The sequence below is a fragment of the Psammomys obesus genome, unplaced genomic scaffold (assembly GCF_907164565.1).
Source record: "Psammomys obesus unplaced genomic scaffold, mPsaObe1.curated_primary_1811, whole genome shotgun sequence".
NCBI classification, from domain to species: Eukaryota; Metazoa; Chordata; class Mammalia; order Rodentia; family Muridae; genus Psammomys; species Psammomys obesus.
In genome coordinates, this window is record NW_026596131.1 from 5,775,336 (window position 1) to 5,794,110 (window position 18,775).

The window sequence follows — 18,775 nt, forward strand, 5'->3', positions numbered from 1 at the left end:
TGTTCTAGGTTTCTAGCTAGTCTTAGAAATGCCCTTTTCTCACTCTCACTGATTCTAGCTCTCTCCCAGTTTTTCTGGAGGCCTCACAACCCCTGATTTCCAGCTGTACCACAGAGCAAAAGTAATAAAAACTGCATGTTGATAGTTCAGGCACTAAGATCAACAATTAACAAATGCGACCTCGTGAAATTGACAAGCATCTCTAAGGCAAAGGACACCATCAAAAGGACAAAACAACTGCCTATAGAATGGTAAAAGGTCTTCACCAACCACACATCCATCCAACAGAGGACTGATATCCAAAATATGTAAAAAAAAAAAAACTCAGGGAACTAGACATAACTTTAGCAATCAGAAAAATGCAAATTAAAAAAGACACTGGGATTCTATCTGATACCCACCAGAAAGGCTGAGATCAAAAACTTAAGTGACAGCTCATGCTGGCGAGGATGTGGAGCAAGGGGAACATGCCTACATTGCGGGTGGGAGGGCAAACTTGTACAGCCACTTTGGAAATCAACTTGGTGGTTTCTCAGAAAACTGGGACTCAATCAACCTCAAGACCCAGCTGAGCATGTACCTGCAGGGTGCTCCGCCATACCACAGGGACACTTACTCAACCATGTTCACAGCAGCTGTATTCATAATAGCCAGGAGCAAGAAACAATGCTGATGTCCCTCAATCAAAGAATGGACAAAGAAAATGTGGTACACAATGGAATTTTACCTAGCTATTTAAAACAATGGCATCATGAAATTTGTAAGCAAATGGATGGAACTAGAAAAGATCATCCTGAACGAGGTAAGCCAGACCCAGAAAAGGTGAATATGGTATGTATTCACTTAGAAGTAGACAGTAGCCAGAAAATACAGGATGACCATGCCACAATCCACAAACCCAAAGAAGCTACGTAACAGAGAGGGCCCAAGGGGGGATGCTTCAATCTCACTGAGAAGGGGAAATAGAATAGACATCAGGGGTAGATGGAGGGAGGGAACCAGGTAGGGGAGAGGGTTGGGATGGGAAGGACTGAGGAAGAGAGAACTCAAAATTTTTGAAAGGAGAGCGTTATATGAATTTTATTTTAAAGTTTAGATTGGGAATTATATTACATTTAATGATGCATATATGTATCTCTATGTGCATGTTCATTTTTGTTCAGGTGTGGGTGTGCCTACATTTGTGTATTTGTGTTTTGTTCTTCAGCATAACAATCCATCCTTAAAAAAAAAAAGTCAGGCCTCTTCATTAGCTGATAACTCAACTATTGCCTAGGCTGACTGGTCACTGAGTCCCAAGGATTGATTTTACTCCACTTCCCCGTTGCTGGGATTACCAACGCATGCCACCATGCCCAGCTCTCTTACATGGGTTCTAAGGCTCAAGCATGGGTCCTCTTGCTTGTGCACAAAAACTTTATTAGCCAAGCGGCGTATCCAATCCCTTAGTAACATACATTAGTTTCCATACTTCCCTTTGATTACAGGTCCAGTCAGGATACAAAGATGATGGTGGCCACGGTAGAGAGAGTCCCTGGAAGCCCTCTCAGTGCTCTCAGCTTCTCTCCTTTTCCTTGATCCTCCGATACACTATTCACACTCACATCTGTATGGTATTTTATTGGAATTACCTAATTAATTTCCATCTCTTCTACATAGTTGTGTTTCCTGAATATATCTTTTTCATTTTTGTGTGCTTGGAACATACTATTTATTAGTCACCCAATAAAGTATCAGTTGAGTTAGTGAACAAAATAAAGCGATTCAGTCATCGGAGAGATGCAAACACTGACGGATGCAGTATGTTGTTCTCAAAAGAAAGAGCCAAAGCTTTGTGCAGCAAGAATCTCATGGAAGAAGTCTTCTACGTGTTACGGTTAACTTAAAACTGTGCTATGATTTTTAAGAATATGTATTATTGAAAGTTGAAAATGTAGCTTGCTGGTGAAATGTCTTGCACACCACGTGCAGGGTCTTGGGCCTTATTCTCGACAAACACACACATTCACACACGCACGTGCACACACACATGCACGGAAGCGCTCACACACACCCACAGGCAGAACTGAAATCTGCATATGGACAGCAACCAAGAACACTTTGTGCAATGTAGCTTCCCACTCTTGGGTCTACTAAGAACCTCATACAATCTGCAGCTTTGCCTGGGATCTTAGCCGGGACTCATGGCAAGGCGCATCAGGCTCACCGACCACTGCCGTTCTGTGCCTGCTCATTATGCAGGTGCCGCGGCGAACTCACTTAACATATGGTCAGGAATCTGTACATGGTTTTTAAAAAACTACAGTTATCTGGGAAAACTTATAAAATTAAACGGACATTTTAAACAGATGAGCACCGATCTCTTCAAAAGAAGGCTTTCTCTTCTGGTTTGAATTTCTTTGTTTTGTTTAAATGCTTCATAACTTTGGACTCACTAATAACGGCCAGATGAAGCTGTGGCAGATAAAATTTTGGCATTTAACTGGGTAGTTAAAAGAAGAAGAAGAAGAAGAAGAAGAAGAAGAAGAAGAAGAAGAAGAAGAAGAAGAAGAAGAAGAAGAAGAAGAATCCAACGCCCTCGACAACAAACGTGAAAGAAACCAAGGTGTGCATTTGTTGACCGGCAGAAGCCAAGGTTTTGGTGTCCTGTGCTACGTTGCTGTCATAAGAATATTCCAACAGGAAGCAGATACTCATTTCCGCTTTACTTTATAGCTACGTAAGAACTGCTAGAAAGGTGCGCACACTCAGCAACAAACAAAAGATGAAAACCACTGCCTGGCTGAGTTCTCTCACTTCTATCAAGTGTCTACAGAGCAGTCCCCGGATGCGTTGGCTTGGGAACGGAGACCCTCCTGAGTTGCTGGTGGTGGCACAGACGTATGTGTGTAAAAATAAGTGGGTCGTTATAACGTGTGGTGGCTCATCTCATCAAGAAGCTGGAAGAGAGGAAACTGTAACTAGGTGAATTCGCTTGACGCAGGACCTTTTTCTAGGAATGTCACTGTTTTTACTAAAAGCCAGCAGAGGTTGTACACCTGCGGATCCTTGACTGTGTCTATCTCCCACCAGGAATAGTCCAGTTTAAACACCCCGGGCCTTTGTCTTTGGTGTGGGCGCAGTTCCACTCTGCATACCGCTCTGCTTCCTTCGCCATGGAGCAAAGGGCCTTGTCTTGCCTTGTTCCGTAAGTCTGTATTGGGCATGTGTTTTGTGGTGTGTGCCCATCATTACCCCACCTTTAGCTCCCGATACTAAGGTAACCCGTGTTCTAAGTGATTCTTTCCTTGTCTCCAAGTGCCCCCGAACCACGTGGAGCCCATGGTTGAGTGACAATGAGCCACTGGGTAGGTAGAACAGAAGTAGAGATTTGAGGTAGACCCCATGCAGATTACCCCAGCATCTCTTCATCGTGGAAGTCAGACAACAATTTAGGCAGAGATTATACTCCAGACACTTCAGGCGTGCAAGGACTTATCCAGCTGCTGCCTGACCCACGAGTGAGCCGAGGAAGGGTTCTGTTATCACATCCCCCTCGGCTTTCACACTCTTGTCCTCTAACGCGGGCATCGCTCATGCATCCACATCTTATCTGTAGGTAAGAGTCTCAGTCGCTTTTGCTCTAAAGACTGAAATATCTGACAGGAGCAAAATGAAGAAGGGTTCATTTTGGCTTACGTGTTTGGAGGGAGCTCAGTCTGTCACGGCAGGAAGACCTGGTGGCAGATGAGCCTTGGATTCCATATGAGGACAGAAAATTCTCTAGAACCAGGTGCAGGTGTAAAGGTCCACCCTTGATGACCAGCTTCTAGCAGGTAGATCATTCTTTTTTTTAAGACAGGGTTTCTCTGTGTAGCCTGGACTCAATTTGTAGCCCAGGCTGGCTTTGAACTCACAGAGATCCACCTGCCTCTGCCTTGCCCTCCCCACCCCCGATCGAGTGCTGGGGTTAAAGGCATGTGCCACTATGGGCAGGGCTAGACCACACTTCTTAAAGGTGCTGCACAGGTTTCAAAACAAGCTCTGTAAGCTGGGGACCAAGCGCTCGAAACAGGAGCCTATGGAGGCCATGTCAGAGTCAAACACAATGACAGTTTTGAGTGGAAAGATCAAACTTTCCTGGTCTTTCTATGACACCTCAGTGTCTAGACTACCTCTATTAAATTTCAACCCAGTCTGCTTGCTGGTCTGCTGAGTCCCCTGCTTCCAGGGTCAGAGCTGTGGATCTTTGCTACCAGCTCCAAACTGAGTGAATCAGCTCTTTCCTCAGATAAGGCTCAGAGAGGCTCTGCAGGTTCAGTGGTGATGAGAACACCGCCGAAGTCGCACCGCATGCTTGGCATTGTTCAACCTCAGAAGCCACATTTATCAAGGAAATGGTTCCGATGACACGTCTGTTTCAGATCTCCCCATCACCTCATCCAGATGGCTCTTCTTTATTCGTTTAACAATTCATCCATGTTTGCATTGGTCTCCGTGAAGGGAGCTATCTGACCTCACACTGCATTTACTGGAAGCTGTCTTCATGGTTGTTCTGGGAAATAAGGCAGATGAATTTAAGGTTCTCATATGCAAGCATTTTTTTTTTGAAGAAAAATCAAGTTTTTCTTGATACAATGCCAGCATTCTACAGTCATTTTCTTACATATCTACAAAGAAGGAAAAAAAAAAACAACAAAAATATATTCATTTCCTTTCCGACTTGTGGGATATTCTTCACATATGCATTTTTCTGTCCCAGAGGTCTTCAACAGCTGCAGCAGTTGCAAATGTTCATTGATTGTGAAACGTGGCTGGACAGATGGGGCTAATTCCTTAGAGATACAGATTTAGCCACTTCTGATGGTGAGAAATTGTAGCATTCTCTTTTGAAACCATTTGTGGAAATGAAAATGGAATATAACATTTTTTGAGTGCCTGTGTTTTTTTTAATCCATCATTTCCCTCCACTCATTATGTGTTCTCCAAAAGTTATTTTTTTCTGTCATTGAGTGTAAGCTAGTTTAACTCCTTTTTGTAGTACAAGAAGGAACAGGTTAAAAAAGTAAGAATGTTAGGGAACCAGGGATATGGCTCAATCAGTACAATGCCTGCTGTACAAATACAAGGATCTAAGTTTACATCCCCAGGACTCCCTTTAAGCCCCCTTTAAAAAGCCTGGTGTAGTTGTGTTCATCTGTGGGGAGGGGGCTACAGCTGGGTTATAAAGTGAATGAACTGTAATTAATGAAAATAAAATAAAATTTAAAAAAGGAAAAGGAACAAAAACAGGAGATAATCTTCATCATTACTTGGCTGGATTTATGGCAATAAACACGAATGGGAACAAAGGGGTTTGTTTTAGATTATATTGATCTAAATGTTAGCCTATCCAAACCCTCACCAGCTCATGTTAGCATGATCGTTGCTCATATTAGAAAATATTTTAAAATGATTTTTATGAAATTTGTAAATACGAGACCAGTGAGGAAGGAAAGGGGGAAAGCACATGAAGACCATGAAATAGAAAAATTGGCTGGGCATACTGGTGAATTCCTTTAACTCAGCATTAGAGAGAGGCAGAGGCAATTGGATCTTTGTGGGAGTTTGAGGCCAGCCTGGTGTAGATAGACAGTTTCAAGCCAGTCAGGTCATGGCTAGATTCATTGATGTTCTCTCTCTCTCTCTCTCTCTCTCTCTCTCTCTCTCTCTCTGTATGTGTATGTGTGTGATTTTACTTTTTCATATGCTTGGTGATTATGTGATTCAAAACTATATTCATGAGTTTTCTGAAGCCACATAACAAATTTTTATAAAAGATCAGTTTTAACTCAGGCATCTCTAATGCTCAGCTTTCATGTTACAGTAAAAATATGGCACAACTAATTTCTCATGGCAAGTTTTGGCTTTCCAGATTATGCCTACACAATCAGGTTGTCAGTGGATATCTTACATATGTGGTTACTGTGATGTTGTGTCCAATGGCTTGTTAGTATTTTTAGCTGTAACTGACTCTTCAGAGCATCAGGTACCCTGAGAGTAAATGTATGGATTTCACATTCTACATTAGAAAAGCATGCTGAGATGTTTTGATGAAAAAAATTATCTAAAAGTTTTAACTAAATATATCACACTCAGAAATTCAAACAATAGTATAAAAATAACTTTATTTAGCATTCTCTAGAGATGCCCTATGGAGATGTGGTAGAAGATAGGCTGCCCTGTGGTCCAGCCTCTACCCAGCGCTCATCCCTTTTCTCCAACCCCTGAAGAACCATCGTGGTGTTTATAATATAGATACTAAAATATTTCACTGGTCCTATAAAAATAATTGTCTTTAAGAAACGACACAGTCTTACGTAGGAACAGGAAGCATTTTTGGGTTAAGCTTCTTCCTGTGGGAGGAGCTTCCAATTCGCCGAGACATCTAGTTCCTCCTCCAAACCATCCAGCTCCTGCTCCTTGGAGAGCTCCAGGAAGACCTGGGAAGGATGGAGAAGAAGGAGAGATGTCACATGTGGCCACAAGTGAGGTAAGAGTAAGCAAATTACATGTGTGTGTTTCATGGGTGGTAAAATCAGTACAACTGACCCACCTGCTCCAGGGTGGACTGGGAAAGGCTGTACTCCTCCAGATCAAAGGTCTGCTTAACTGTGTAAGGATAAATGTATTTAGGAGCATAAATATTTTCTCATGTAGACAGTTTCATAAGCCAACAGGAGGTACGCACAATTAAACTGTTAATTATGTTACGACAATTCCACTCACTTGAAAATGCATCAACATGTTTTCTCTGACTGGGGAAGCATTGCTTGAGCTAGGCTTATATGCTGTGTGCTTTCTGGACTCTGGGCTTAAGAAAGAAAATGAGAGTGGGAAACGTTCCTTTCTTATGCATGAGCCATGAGCCATGAGCCAGTGGTTTTGCACATCCACATAGGAAGATGTGGATTTAAGACACCTGAATCAGGTTGCCTCTGATGATTCTGGAGAAGGCTGTCTGAGGTTTGCTAGGGAGGGGGTGGCTTCACACACCTTTTTTTTATTTAACTTTTATTAATTACATTTTATTCATTTTGTATCCCCCCATAAGCCCCTCCCTCCTCCCCCTCCCGGTCCCACCCTCCCCCCCTTTCTGCATGCATGCCCCTCCCCAAGTCTACTGATAGGGAAGGTCCTGCTCTCCTTCTTTCTGATCTTAGTCTATCAGTTCTCATCAGAAGTGGCTGCATTGTCAGGGTTCAAAGGCACCGAAGAGTCATTTGATTGAACTTGGAATCTTCCTTGCCAACCAGAAGGGCAGTTAGAGTTTGAGTAGGAGCCAAGCAGGTTGGTAGTATGCGCCCCAAGGTCCAAGGCTAGTGTTGGGCTTGGGATAGAGCTGCAGAGTGACTGTAGCAAATGGCCACGAGGCCCGGAGAGTGGGACACTTAGCTCAGAGAATGGGAGAAAGATGGGTCACCGTGGCTACACATACTGTCAGCAGGGGTCACAAAGGTCTTCTAGATCTAGTAGATCTGACCTTCTCTTCTCTTCCTTTTTCCTTTCCCTTCTCGTTCCTTTCTTTCTTTCTTTTTTCTTTTTTTGAGACAGTGTTTCACTCTAGCTTTTGCTGGCCTGGAACATGTGGTAATCCTCCTGCCTCAGTTTCCAGAGTATTTGGGTTACAGGCATGAGCTGTTATGCCTAGTAGTCAGTTATATTACAGCAATAAAACAATAAACCAGTCCACAGAAAATTAAAGAAAGCATTTTCTTAAATGTAATTAAGTTTGACTCACACTGTACCGATATATATATGTGTGTGTGTGTGTGTGTGTGATTTTGCACATATATATGTGCAAAATATATATGTGCATATATATATATATATATATATATATATATATATATATATATATGCAAAAAACACACCAAAAACCTGGAAAGCGAAAGTAAGACTCACTACCATTTCTCCTTAATGTTGGTGCTTCTAAAATTCAGATTAATATCTAACTTTTAATCTTATTGTGTTATGCCACGTTTCATTTCTGTTATGGGCACAGATTATGGTACGATTTAGAATTGTTCTCTCCTCAGGGTCTCAGTCTCTGAGACATGGCTCTTACCCTTCTCTAACTTGAAGAAAGCTTGGGCTAAAGGCTGCACGTCTTCCACTGGTAACTTGTAAACCATCAGAGAAGAGAACCTGAGAGCAAGGAAGGAGAGGTGAGCTAAGGCACATGAACTAAGTGCAAGCGTCCCTCTGGTCAGCGGTGACTTTTCAATTAGGACTGGGAATTCTTCAGCACGTCTACGCTCTTATTCTTTCTGTGTGTCCACAATGTGTGTGAATGTGAGTGTATGTATGTGGATGCTCACTCATGTGTGTGGGTCACAGTTCCTAAGACGTTATCTCTTGTTTTGTTTTTCAGTGTATTTCTGGACTGGAGTCTGCTAAGGTGGCTGGGCTGGCTGGCCAGTGAACTCTGGGGATTTTCCCTTTCTTGCTTCCCTCCCACCTCAGAGCTAGGATTACAAGTGGGTGCCACCATATTCTCAGTATTCTCTTCTCTTCCCCCATCATATTCATCAGCGAAGGATGTAATTTCAGACAAAGAGACAAGGAATCCATTACCAAGTAATATCAGCAATGGAAATTTAAAATAATAACTTTTAAAAGATAAATGTGGACATCACAGAGACTTAAAGTGTATTTCATAAGATACTTTCTTTTTCAGAGCATATGGGGCAACCAGCTCCTATACTGTGTCATTCTCTGCACCTTCATTATATAGTTCTGTTTGGTGGGGCTGTGCACTGTTTAAAAGGCCAGACTCAGAACATTTTTGGAATCACAGTATGTGTGTGTGTTTGTCAGAGCGTGCTTACACAGAGGCCAGATATTAACTTTGGGTGATTTTCTTTATTGTTCTCCACCTTATTTTTAGAGACAGGTTCTCTCACTTCCTTGGAGCTCAGCAGTTCAGCTAGACTAGCTGGCCAGCAAACAACCAAGATTCACCTGCTTCTGCTCCTGGTGCAGGGGATACAGGGGTGTATGCTCATGCTGGGCTTTTTATGTGGGTATTGAGTAACCAGATTCGGAATCTTGTGCTTGCACACCAATCACTTAACCCGAGTCACCTCCAACCCCCCCCCCCCCGGCAATACATCATTTTAGTTTAGGATGACAATCTTGGACCCTGAAAAGTCTCTGTGAGGAAGAACTAAGATGACACAAGCCATACACAGTACCCAGCACGTAGTAGGGCCACAACACATGATACATCTGCTTTTACATCAGCTCTATCTTCTCTGGCTTGCTTTCCATCATGTATCTATTGAGTAATTTTTTTTCGGCCAAGTTTCCTTTCAGCTGACTGCACAGCAGTATATCAAACAGGGGGAAACCAGCTTTTGGTACCAAATCAAAACCAAAGGCCTGCTTTACCTTTCCTGCCGAGCAGCGTGGGGGAAAAGCCTCAGGACCTCTGTGTTGAGTGGCTCCACCTGCTCGAGGGTCTTGACCTTCATCTCCAGCAGGTAATCTTTGCCAAATTTGCTTTTCAGATGTTGGATGGAGCCAATACACCTGGGATTTGGAGAAGGATTTGTTCAGAATAGGGAGAAAAGCATGTAGGACAGTGTTTGAACCCCTCAGCTTGCTGCTAGGTCTGCCTTAGGGTCCTTCCTGTTAACCGGGGTCTATGGTTTCCAGACATTAAATTTATTTCCTGTCTGTAGGCAAAGCTGTCTAGTTACACACTGTGGGAGTGAGTGTGGTCTCAAGACAAGTACTCACCTCAGCCTCCCAGACACCAGGATGGCCACTCGGTCGCACACGGCCTCAGCCTCTGCCATGTAATGGGTGGTCAGCAAGGCGCCCCTCTCTGTGTTTTTGATGATGGCCCTGATTGCTTGCCTAGATTGTCAAGACAACGTTGGCAACTTAAAAGGCATTGTAATAAATAGGAAAAGGATGGAGAAAGGCGGCGAGCTTTGGGAAGAGCACTCGCAAGGTACAGCATTTGTTACGAGCCTGTACGAAGACAGAGATTCTGTCAAAACAGGCATTTCATGGGAGCAGAATGCCGCGGAGCTCGACAGCGCTGCCCACGCCAGCAGAAGGGAGTAGATGCAGAGCAAACCCCAAAGGCAGCTTTTACCACTTCCTGAGAACTGCTGGTCTCATGCCCAGCACTAGACACTTGGTTGTGGTGCAAACGCCACTGTACCAGCCCCAGAGATACCTGCGCCATTGTAGTAGTCAGAGTGAGTGGCTTGCAGCCTGACACTACGTATTCCTCCTTCCTCAGGAAGTTTTGTAGAGAAATGCTATCTCACAGAGTGCTTTACTAAGGATATTGGTGTTTTTTTGTTTTCCATGCATATAAAAAGTTTGGGATACATGTTTTACAAGTCTCTTTGTGTGTTTTATATGCCTGTGTATGTGCCTGTTAGCATGTGCAAGGTGAGTGTAGGTGTACATGTGTGGAGGCTGGAGGCCAATGTTGGGTGTCCTGCTGCCCACATTAGTTTTTGAGGTAGCGGCTCTCCCTGAGCCCGGGCTCACCAAATGGCCAACACTAGCTGGCCAGTGATTTCCAGAGCAACTCTTGCCTCCACCTCCAGGGTGCCTAGATTATTGCAAGCAAGATCACACCCTGTGTTTTTATGTGGGTGTTGGGAATCTGAACCCTGGTCCTAATGCTTGGCAAGTGCAGCTTTCGGGTGAGTAAAGCAGTTTTCCAGCTCCCTGCTTGACGTGTGTTCAATCCCAGCGGCGGCAGCTCCTCACCACATTTGCTGCTGCCCGTCGGGGTCCATCCCAGTTGAAGGCTCATCCAGAAGCACCACAGACGGGTTCCCCAGGATGCTCAGCACGAAGCAGAGCTGCAACAAGAGGGACAGGATGTGGCACCAGCCTGGTGTGTGCTTAGGGCCGCAGCGAGCCCTGCCCTACCTTTCTCTTCACTCCCTCAGACAGGGTCTTCACAGGAGACTTCAGCTGGTCCTGCAGCTTGAGCGCATCCGCCAACCTGAAGAGAGACAGTGGAGTGTCACCGTCTGCTCCATGTGAAGGGAGATGATGGGAGGATGTGGCGGTGATTGGTGATGGGGGTCTATGGATGGAGTTCTGGAGCTATTATACATACATATATACGTGTGTGTGTGTGTGTGTGTGTGTGTGTGTGTGTGTGTGTGTGTGTGTGTTTGTGATGGTAATGGGGAGAAAGGAAATATTGCTGGCTGGGTTGAGCCCTTTTTAAACAGAATTCAAATAGTTGATCTATAATCAATGCATTAAATTTTAGTATTTTCAATAAATTTTACCAATATATTCCCTTTTCTTTCTATATTTAATATGACAGAAAAAATTAACACCTCCCCCCCAACAGGAAAGCTAATCCCTAATTGTTAATCTTCCCAGTGTCTTGAAATTTTCACCCCAGGTTTTCTGTGAATGCTGTCACCCCAGCTTCTCCCTGACCTCCTCCTTTTCTAGGTGTGCTCCCACCCAAGTACCTTGTAATGGTGACTGCAGTGTCACTTTTGCTCAGGCCCTTCACCGCAGCAAATACCTCCAGGTGTTGCCTCACAGTGAGGTTGGGCCACAGAGCGTTCTCCTGAGGACAGTACCCCAGGAACCCCAGGGTGTCCCCTTCACCACTCCCCTTCAGAAGCACCTATGGAAAGAAGTTCATTACTAAGAGTCCACGTTCTCACACAGCCTCAAGGAGTACTTCCGTGGGAGCTCTCCCACATAACTCCAAGACCAAAGGGAGCTTAATCGTTTGCCATCATTTTTTATGTGGAAAGAGCCTATTAGTAGTAATTACATGTAAAGAAATGTGTGTGCCATCAGAAACGTAGTCTAAGTGGACTGTGAAGGATCCTGCAAGGCCACTTTGGTCCCCAGTTCATAGCCAACGATTTCACAGCTTTCTAAATGAACTGTCTCACCTGTTGCTCAGTGTTCTCTGAACATCTGTGACAGATGCTGTGCTTACTGCTTGAAGAACAGGGGTTCAAGCAACCAGTGCACTGTTTTTGGAGGTTTTTTTTTTCTACTGAGAAAACAGGAAGAGGAAGGAGCACATGACATAAGGACAGTCAGAGTGCTGCTGTGGTGGACATCGGAAGGCTTAGACGGAGAGGAACTGTGGAAGTGAATTGGGGTCACTTGATTAGCCTGTCGTCCCCAAAAGGGCTCATTTTAATGGAAGAGAAGTTGTTGCCGGTCATGGGAAAATGCCAGAGACTTCTGAGTGTGTGTGTGTGTGTGTGTGTGTGTGTGAGGATTTGGCACCAAGCAGAGAGTAAGGTCGAAGCCTATGAAGGAATGCAAGTTGCTATGCTGTTTCTAGGATGAGGCAAGGTAGGGTGGACTGGAGCAGAGCGAGCAATGGAGGGAGAAGTACAGTAGAAGGACACAGAGGTCATCATCTTCTCTCTCTACCTGTAAGACAAGTAGGAGGTGACCCGATAGTCACAGAGTAGAGGGGTTGCTGAAAGTACTGAGGCAGAACCACAAGGCTGTAAACCACCATGCTGGCTGCTTCCATGGCAGTCAAACTCAGGACATATGTATCTTGGTTTACTTATTTATCTTTGAGAGAGGCTCTCTTATTGGCTTGGAGCTTACCGGTTAGAATAGGCTGGCTTTCCAGTGAGCTCCAGGAATGCACCTGCCCGCCTCTACCGGTCCCAGCACTAGGATTAAGAGCACACAGCACCATGCTGGAATTTTTTTTTTCCCTGTGATTTCTGGAGGGTGAATTCAGGTCCTCAGGCCTGTGCAACAAGCCATCTACTAACTTAACATCTCCTCAGCCTTCTTACTTTTAAAGTGTTTCATTGCAATATACCAATGAAAAGTCATCTGCTGTCCTTTCACACCTAATGAGGAAGACGTTAGTGAGCTGGGGTCAAAAAAACGACTGAGGTTGAAAGCACTGGAGACAGGTTGCAGCTGAGATGAGTGTTCTCTCTAGGGTTGGCAACTCACCACCACTTACCGATGAATGCCTGCTGGTACCTTGGCTTCATCTCGTCGTCATCTTCTCTGTCTTTGGTGGGATATCTGTCAATTGTACCCCGCCTATCTCTTCACCCGTTGGCTTGACCGCCAACCCCTCTTCCAAGGTGAAGATTCACAGGCTTCTGCTTTATGGTTTCCCCTGACCTCCCTGGACTTTCCAAAGGGATTTTCATGATTCGGCTGCACAATTTGGTGAAAGGTTTCATTTCTATCCCATGATGTGTCTTTTGATCAATCATCTCTTTTTGTTTTCTTGTCCACTTTATTCAATCTCTTCACATATGTATGAGGTCAACTTCACTTTTCTGATGTTCCCCCCCTTTTTTTTTAACAGTGTTAACTTCCTAATAGTGTATTTACATAAAAATAAATATTTGAGCAACTTAGTGCTTTCTAAAGGACAGTGAATTTACTAAAATTTTACTCAAGATTAAAATATTTCATGCTAAGAGGAAGTGGCCATCAGAAGTGTTTTATTGACAAATGGTATAGGATTTGTATATATACATATATACATATATATATGTATATATTTAATCTGGCACAGAACATTCTTTCTGTGTACCTTTGAAGGTTTAAATCATTGTTCTCCTTGGGGACTCAGTTTCTATATGTATCATGTGTCCCATTTGAACTGAACTGATGAAGCATTTCATCCACCACTTCAATCATCTATAGACGGAACAGAATCTTATGGTTTATAAAGCTGTGACATCTGACAATTTTCTAATAGTGTGCCACCTACCTGTCCAGCTGTGGCTTTTGTGTCTCCACTTATCATTTTAATAGATGTACTTTTGCCAGCTCCATTGTGTCCTAACAAACCTAGGATCTCACCTGAAACACAGAGATTGTATTGAATTTAAATTTACAGTAAAATTAAGCATAAAACAGTCTGAGGTCTCACCGTGTGATGCATGTCCTATGATATGTTTGTATATTGTAACTGTACAACTGTCACAACCATCCTGAGAAATTATCACAATCTTTTCTTCCAGGCTTGGTGATAAAAATTCTCAAGAATGAGGTATTTTTCCAAGATTACGTTAATGGCAATTGGAAAGCCATCCTTAGAAACTAAGAGTGTGTGATTCTGTTTCCTGCACTCTTCAGCCTTTTACAGTAATGAGTCAAACCGCATTCCCCCAACACTGGCTAGCTAAGCTTTCAGTATGTGCTGGCACCTTCCCCTAACCAATTCTCTTTAAAAATTAATAAGCATTTGAATGTCAGTTGTGTGAGTTTAATATAAATGTAATGACTTTTATGGGTCATATAATAGTATTGGTTTCTATGTAGAAATGGCTGGGCCCCTATTCTTGGAGTAAATGAGTTTACCTGCAAATGAAGGTGTATAAAGGGATTATCAGGTTACCCCAATGAGGGCTCTGCATCTGAGTGAGCAGACAGCATATGAAGGTTTTTCCTCGGGAACAAGGAAAGTTGAGCCAACTGTTGAAACCCCATGTCTAACCTTTCCTGACACAGAAGGAGACGTTCCTGGTGGCTATCTTGGCCTTCTTTTTGGAAAGGCAAGGCTTCCCCTTGCCTGCATACTCTTTGCGTAGGCAGCTGGCAACAATGACTGGCTTCTGAAAATGAGAAGAAGGTCGTGTCAGATTCTGTTCTCTCCTGACTTTCAATGAACTGTAACCTCCCATCGGTATTCTCCTTCACTGCTGCTGCTCTCTATCAAAGAGACTTCTTAATAGGCCCCATCATAGCAGACTATTCTATGCTAGTTCCTGTTTTTGGAGAGAAGTCACTGACATTCCTCCCCTACAAAGACATCTACCAAGAAACACATTATTTTATAGAACCAGCCTGGCTCCCCAAACATGCAAAAAGGCACAAAAAGCACCAGACAGTGTGCCATATGTTGAATACTGTACATTCTCACTAGAAATAGTGTCATATGCCACTATACCCTCGGTTTCTCAAGTCTTTCATGATTTTTGTGATTTCAGCTGTATTCTGATTTTAGTTAATAACAAGGAATTGAAAAAGTTGACATTCAGTCTGCTCATTTATATGTTAAAACAATGGGCACATTCCAAAATAGTGACTCATTTGCTAGGATGAAAGAAACTAAACATCATTATAGAATTAGTCTGGTAGACCAGTTGCTTTAATGAGTACACATTTACTCGACACTTCGTGTGTTTACCTCAACAAAACTGGTGGATGCCAAGGCATTAGCTGCTCTTGTTCTTTCCATTTGAACATCTTCATCTTCTCCTTCCGGCTCTTCTGGATTTTGATGCACGTCATTGTGTCTTGGAGAAATTCTAAGGTCAAAACCACCCATTAATAATTGACTTGTGGCTTTTATCTGTGTGTCAACAAGGATGCAATCTTAGAACTGCATACTCATGCACCATGGTTTCCCTTTGGTGCAGTCTCACTCATTCCTTGTGACTCCTCTTGCCCTGTCAACAGCACTACCATGCTTAGTGACTTCACTCCTTACCTGTCTCACTTTCTATTTAGCTATGGGAAGATTATTTTCAGTGCTAGCAGATAACTTAGAACTTATTTGACAAATCCCCCCCTTTTATTTTAATAGTACACATAGCTCGGCAAAGTAAACTATTATGTTTTCATGGGGGAAATGGACCAGAACAATTTAAATCAGTACTGTTTCAGAAAATAAGACACTGTGCCTTCTCAGTCATAGATGGAACGTGTGTTTCACCCCCTTCCTTAAGGCTCGGGAAACATCAGGAAAGAGTGGACAGAAAGAACGCAAGAGCCAGGGGATGGGGAGGAGTGCTGTGAAATGTTCATTGGTTATCACGTGGCGTTGCCCACATGAACTGACCGTAGCTGAGGTTACTTGTGTAAGACATGCACCATACTAAGTCAGCTGAAACTCCACCATGGGGTGGGGCTCCTGATGCCCCAGCTCCAGCTGAGGTCTATAGGCACTTAGCAGCTGCTGAGGGAGGGTCACCTTTCTTTCAGGGAGGGATGGGCATGGGAGGGTGCCTGCTCAAGCGGTGACCGCACACCCATCTGTGTATGGATATTACTAAGTGGATTCAGTGTGTTCTGAAAAAAGCACATCAAGTTGGGAGGGAGATGTGAGATGGGCTGCAGGGTAATTGGATGTAGAGAATGGCGGATAGACATGACCAAGATGTATTATTTTATGTGTACAATTTCCAAAGAATAAAAAAGGAAAAAGTACTGTTTCAGAACATACAAGTCACATGCTTGATCTCTCACTATGCCGGACTACGTCTCTGTAACCCATGTCACATTCCTCCCCCCCACCCCCCGCTTCCCAAGCCAGGCCTATCATACACACACATAGTCCACGCTAATCTCTTTCATTGACTTGCTCTGCACATGGGACTGAACCTTTCTACACGGCTGCTTCCATTTTGACAGTCTTTTATGCCACCACCTGTAACAGCAGAAGGTGCAACCGTGGGGGGGGGGGGAGCGAGAATCCCATGGTGCATCCGTGAACGGGTACAGAAGTAGCTCTGCTTTGTGTGTCATCTGAAACGAAAACAGTCTGTGGGCTACGGTCTGGGCTTCTCGCTACTCCAGGAGAACAGAGCTATCGCTCTTGCTGCCTGGGGATTAGTCTATTCCCTATTTCCAAATGGCAGCATTAAAAAAAAAAAACCAACCAGACAAAACCAAAACCAAACACCTCTTTATTCAAATCAATTGCTTTTTAGAAACAGCCCAGTCACAGCTCCTCCAGTGCCTGCCAGAGATTTTACAGGCAGCCCTGTAGCTCTGTTTCTGTCACTGCCTCCTAATCCTCTTTGGTTTGTGAACCTTCGTTTCTGTTGGCACACATACATTGTTCTGCCACAGTCTATCCCAACACACGGGCATATATTTATTAGTGTGTTTGTTCATGCATGAAAGAAACAGAGAATTGTGATGAATAAAACAAAATAATCCTCAATTTGATCTCTTCCTACCTAAAGATAGGGTCCTTCCTCATTGTTTTCTTTCCAAACTTCCATTCCAGACATCGAAGAATAAAAATAAAAATGAAAACATGAAGGAAAGGCTAGGATTAAAGAGAGAGAAAAGTACAATTAGAAAACACAAAAAAGCCTTGTCTTAGTATGAGGTGAAATAGGAATAATTCTTGACAAAAATATATTTAGTAACATTATAACGAATTTCCAACAACTTTCTTGATATATTTTGAAATAATTTTCATTACAAATCAACTATGATTATAAGCTATCATTATTTTCTCTCACAGGTACAACTGTGCAAGTAATTATCTTGTCATTTAATCTTTATAAAAATAGTCTCCGATTTTACAAATATTGTATTTGTATGTATTATAGAAATCTCATCTCTACAGTAATAAAAAATACAGCATGAAAAGGAATTAATATGGTTGGGTATGGTTTAAAACACAGTGAAAGAACACATTCTTACTATGAGGAATACCAGAAATGGCTCTACAATCACCAATTCTTCATCAAAGAGATGAAACATGAGAAGCTAGAAAAGAAAAAAAAAACATAGTTAAACAGGAAAAATTCATCTCACAGATTTTTATCTGTAGGAATATAAATTGGACCTAAGCAATCTCAATGGCATTTCTTCCTAGTGCACCAGAAATTTCAGACATGTGTTTATTCTGACATGGGCACCAAGAAACTGGCATCTTTGCTCCTAAGGTCTATGAAATTTCATTTGAAGCAATGAGCTTCATTGATCACTTGGAGACAGGGGATCTGGGGTTTGTTGAGCCAGCCTCCTCAAATGATGAGAGACTGTACTCAGTCTTATTGCACAGAACTTCTGACATACTTCCTGTACCCCTTCTTCTCTGTGATACCCTCTTCTCCATATCTTCCTTCGTTGGTACCCTTACTATGCCCTGCAACTTTCTTCTTCTTACAGAGGCATAGATATCAGTATATAGAAAGAAAAGAATGTATTTATGTCAGATGCCTCTCAAACCCTGAAATCCTGAAGATTAGCATCATTTTATTTGGACCCTTTCAAAAGCTATGTAAGCCTAGAAACATGAAAGGCATAAAATGTCTGGGAACACTGCTGCTTCCCACCACCCATCCTGATTCCTCTCCATGATTTAAAAAGTGTCAGCTGCTCTATTAAAATTCAAGCAGAACACACTGTCCCATCTGGGAGAAAAACCATTGGCATCCTCGTGCATATTCTGCAAGACCTAGAGAGGACCCATAAAGATGTCAGACTTTTATAATTTGTCATGAATTTCAGGATGTAAGGCAGTAGTCTTACTTACACGAACAGACAACATCAAACAGCCAATCAGGGTGGAGTGTGGTATTAAAAAGGTGATGTAATACAGCATGCCATTCCCTTGGATATCCAGTATGATCGCAATTACCGAGAACATGGTAATCTAGAGGGAGTACAAACATGCACGTTAGCTGCTCTTAATTTCATGTTTCCGGATCAAGAGGGTTCATGATGAAGACAGTGTAGTCCAAGTTTGCTTTCCACTCGTGTTAAATTAGTTTTAAAAGTTGGCATTCAAAGTGATGCCTTTTGTGATGACAGTGTCCTTGCTTCTTTAAAGACTCATGTCTATTTTCTCACACAACATATATTTAAGTCTAGATAGGCATAAGAGAGGAACATGTGGTAGGTCATTCCAAATTTCAACCCCAACTTCAGCATCCAAAACGAAGTCAATGTATCTGCATTAACATCCTCTGCTGTTAGCGACATAGTAAACTTTCTTCAGCCTAGACCATCACATGTGAACCAGCACTAGATAAACCTAGGACCTGATATA

General features: G+C 42.9%; 1 protein-coding gene across 9 annotated transcripts in view; it reads right to left on the bottom strand.

The window, feature by feature from the left end:
- Window positions 1-1,402: 1,402 nt before the first annotated feature.
- LOC129665668 (ABC-type organic anion transporter ABCA8B-like) overlaps window positions 1,403-18,775 on the bottom strand; it is a 72,516-nt gene continuing 55,143 nt past the window's right edge. For 7 of the 9 annotated variants that reach the window (XM_055592470.1, XM_055592471.1, XM_055592473.1 and 4 more), the window contains 14 exons: window positions 18,260-18,379; window positions 17,422-17,487; window positions 16,947-17,038; window positions 15,170-15,290; window positions 14,477-14,594; window positions 13,748-13,839; window positions 11,487-11,647; window positions 10,924-10,999; window positions 10,759-10,853; window positions 9,763-9,882; window positions 9,412-9,552; window positions 8,087-8,166; window positions 6,575-6,630; window positions 6,122-6,461 (listed from right to left, as the gene is read on the bottom strand). In XM_055592470.1, coding sequence (XP_055448445.1) covers window positions 6,363-6,461; window positions 6,575-6,630; window positions 8,087-8,166; window positions 9,412-9,552; window positions 9,763-9,882; window positions 10,759-10,853; window positions 10,924-10,999; window positions 11,487-11,647; window positions 13,748-13,839; window positions 14,477-14,594; window positions 15,170-15,290; window positions 16,947-17,038; window positions 17,422-17,487; window positions 18,260-18,379 — 1,437 coding nt within the window. In that variant the 3' untranslated portion in view covers window positions 6,122-6,362. Of the gene's footprint in view, window positions 4,535-4,554; window positions 4,650-6,121; window positions 6,462-6,574; window positions 6,631-8,086; window positions 8,167-9,411; window positions 9,553-9,762; window positions 9,883-10,758; window positions 10,854-10,923; window positions 11,000-11,486; window positions 11,648-13,747; window positions 13,840-14,476; window positions 14,595-15,169; window positions 15,291-16,946; window positions 17,039-17,421; window positions 17,488-18,259; window positions 18,380-18,775 lie in introns of those variants that run through there. The other 2 variants (XM_055592475.1, XM_055592474.1) reach the window with 2 other exon arrangements.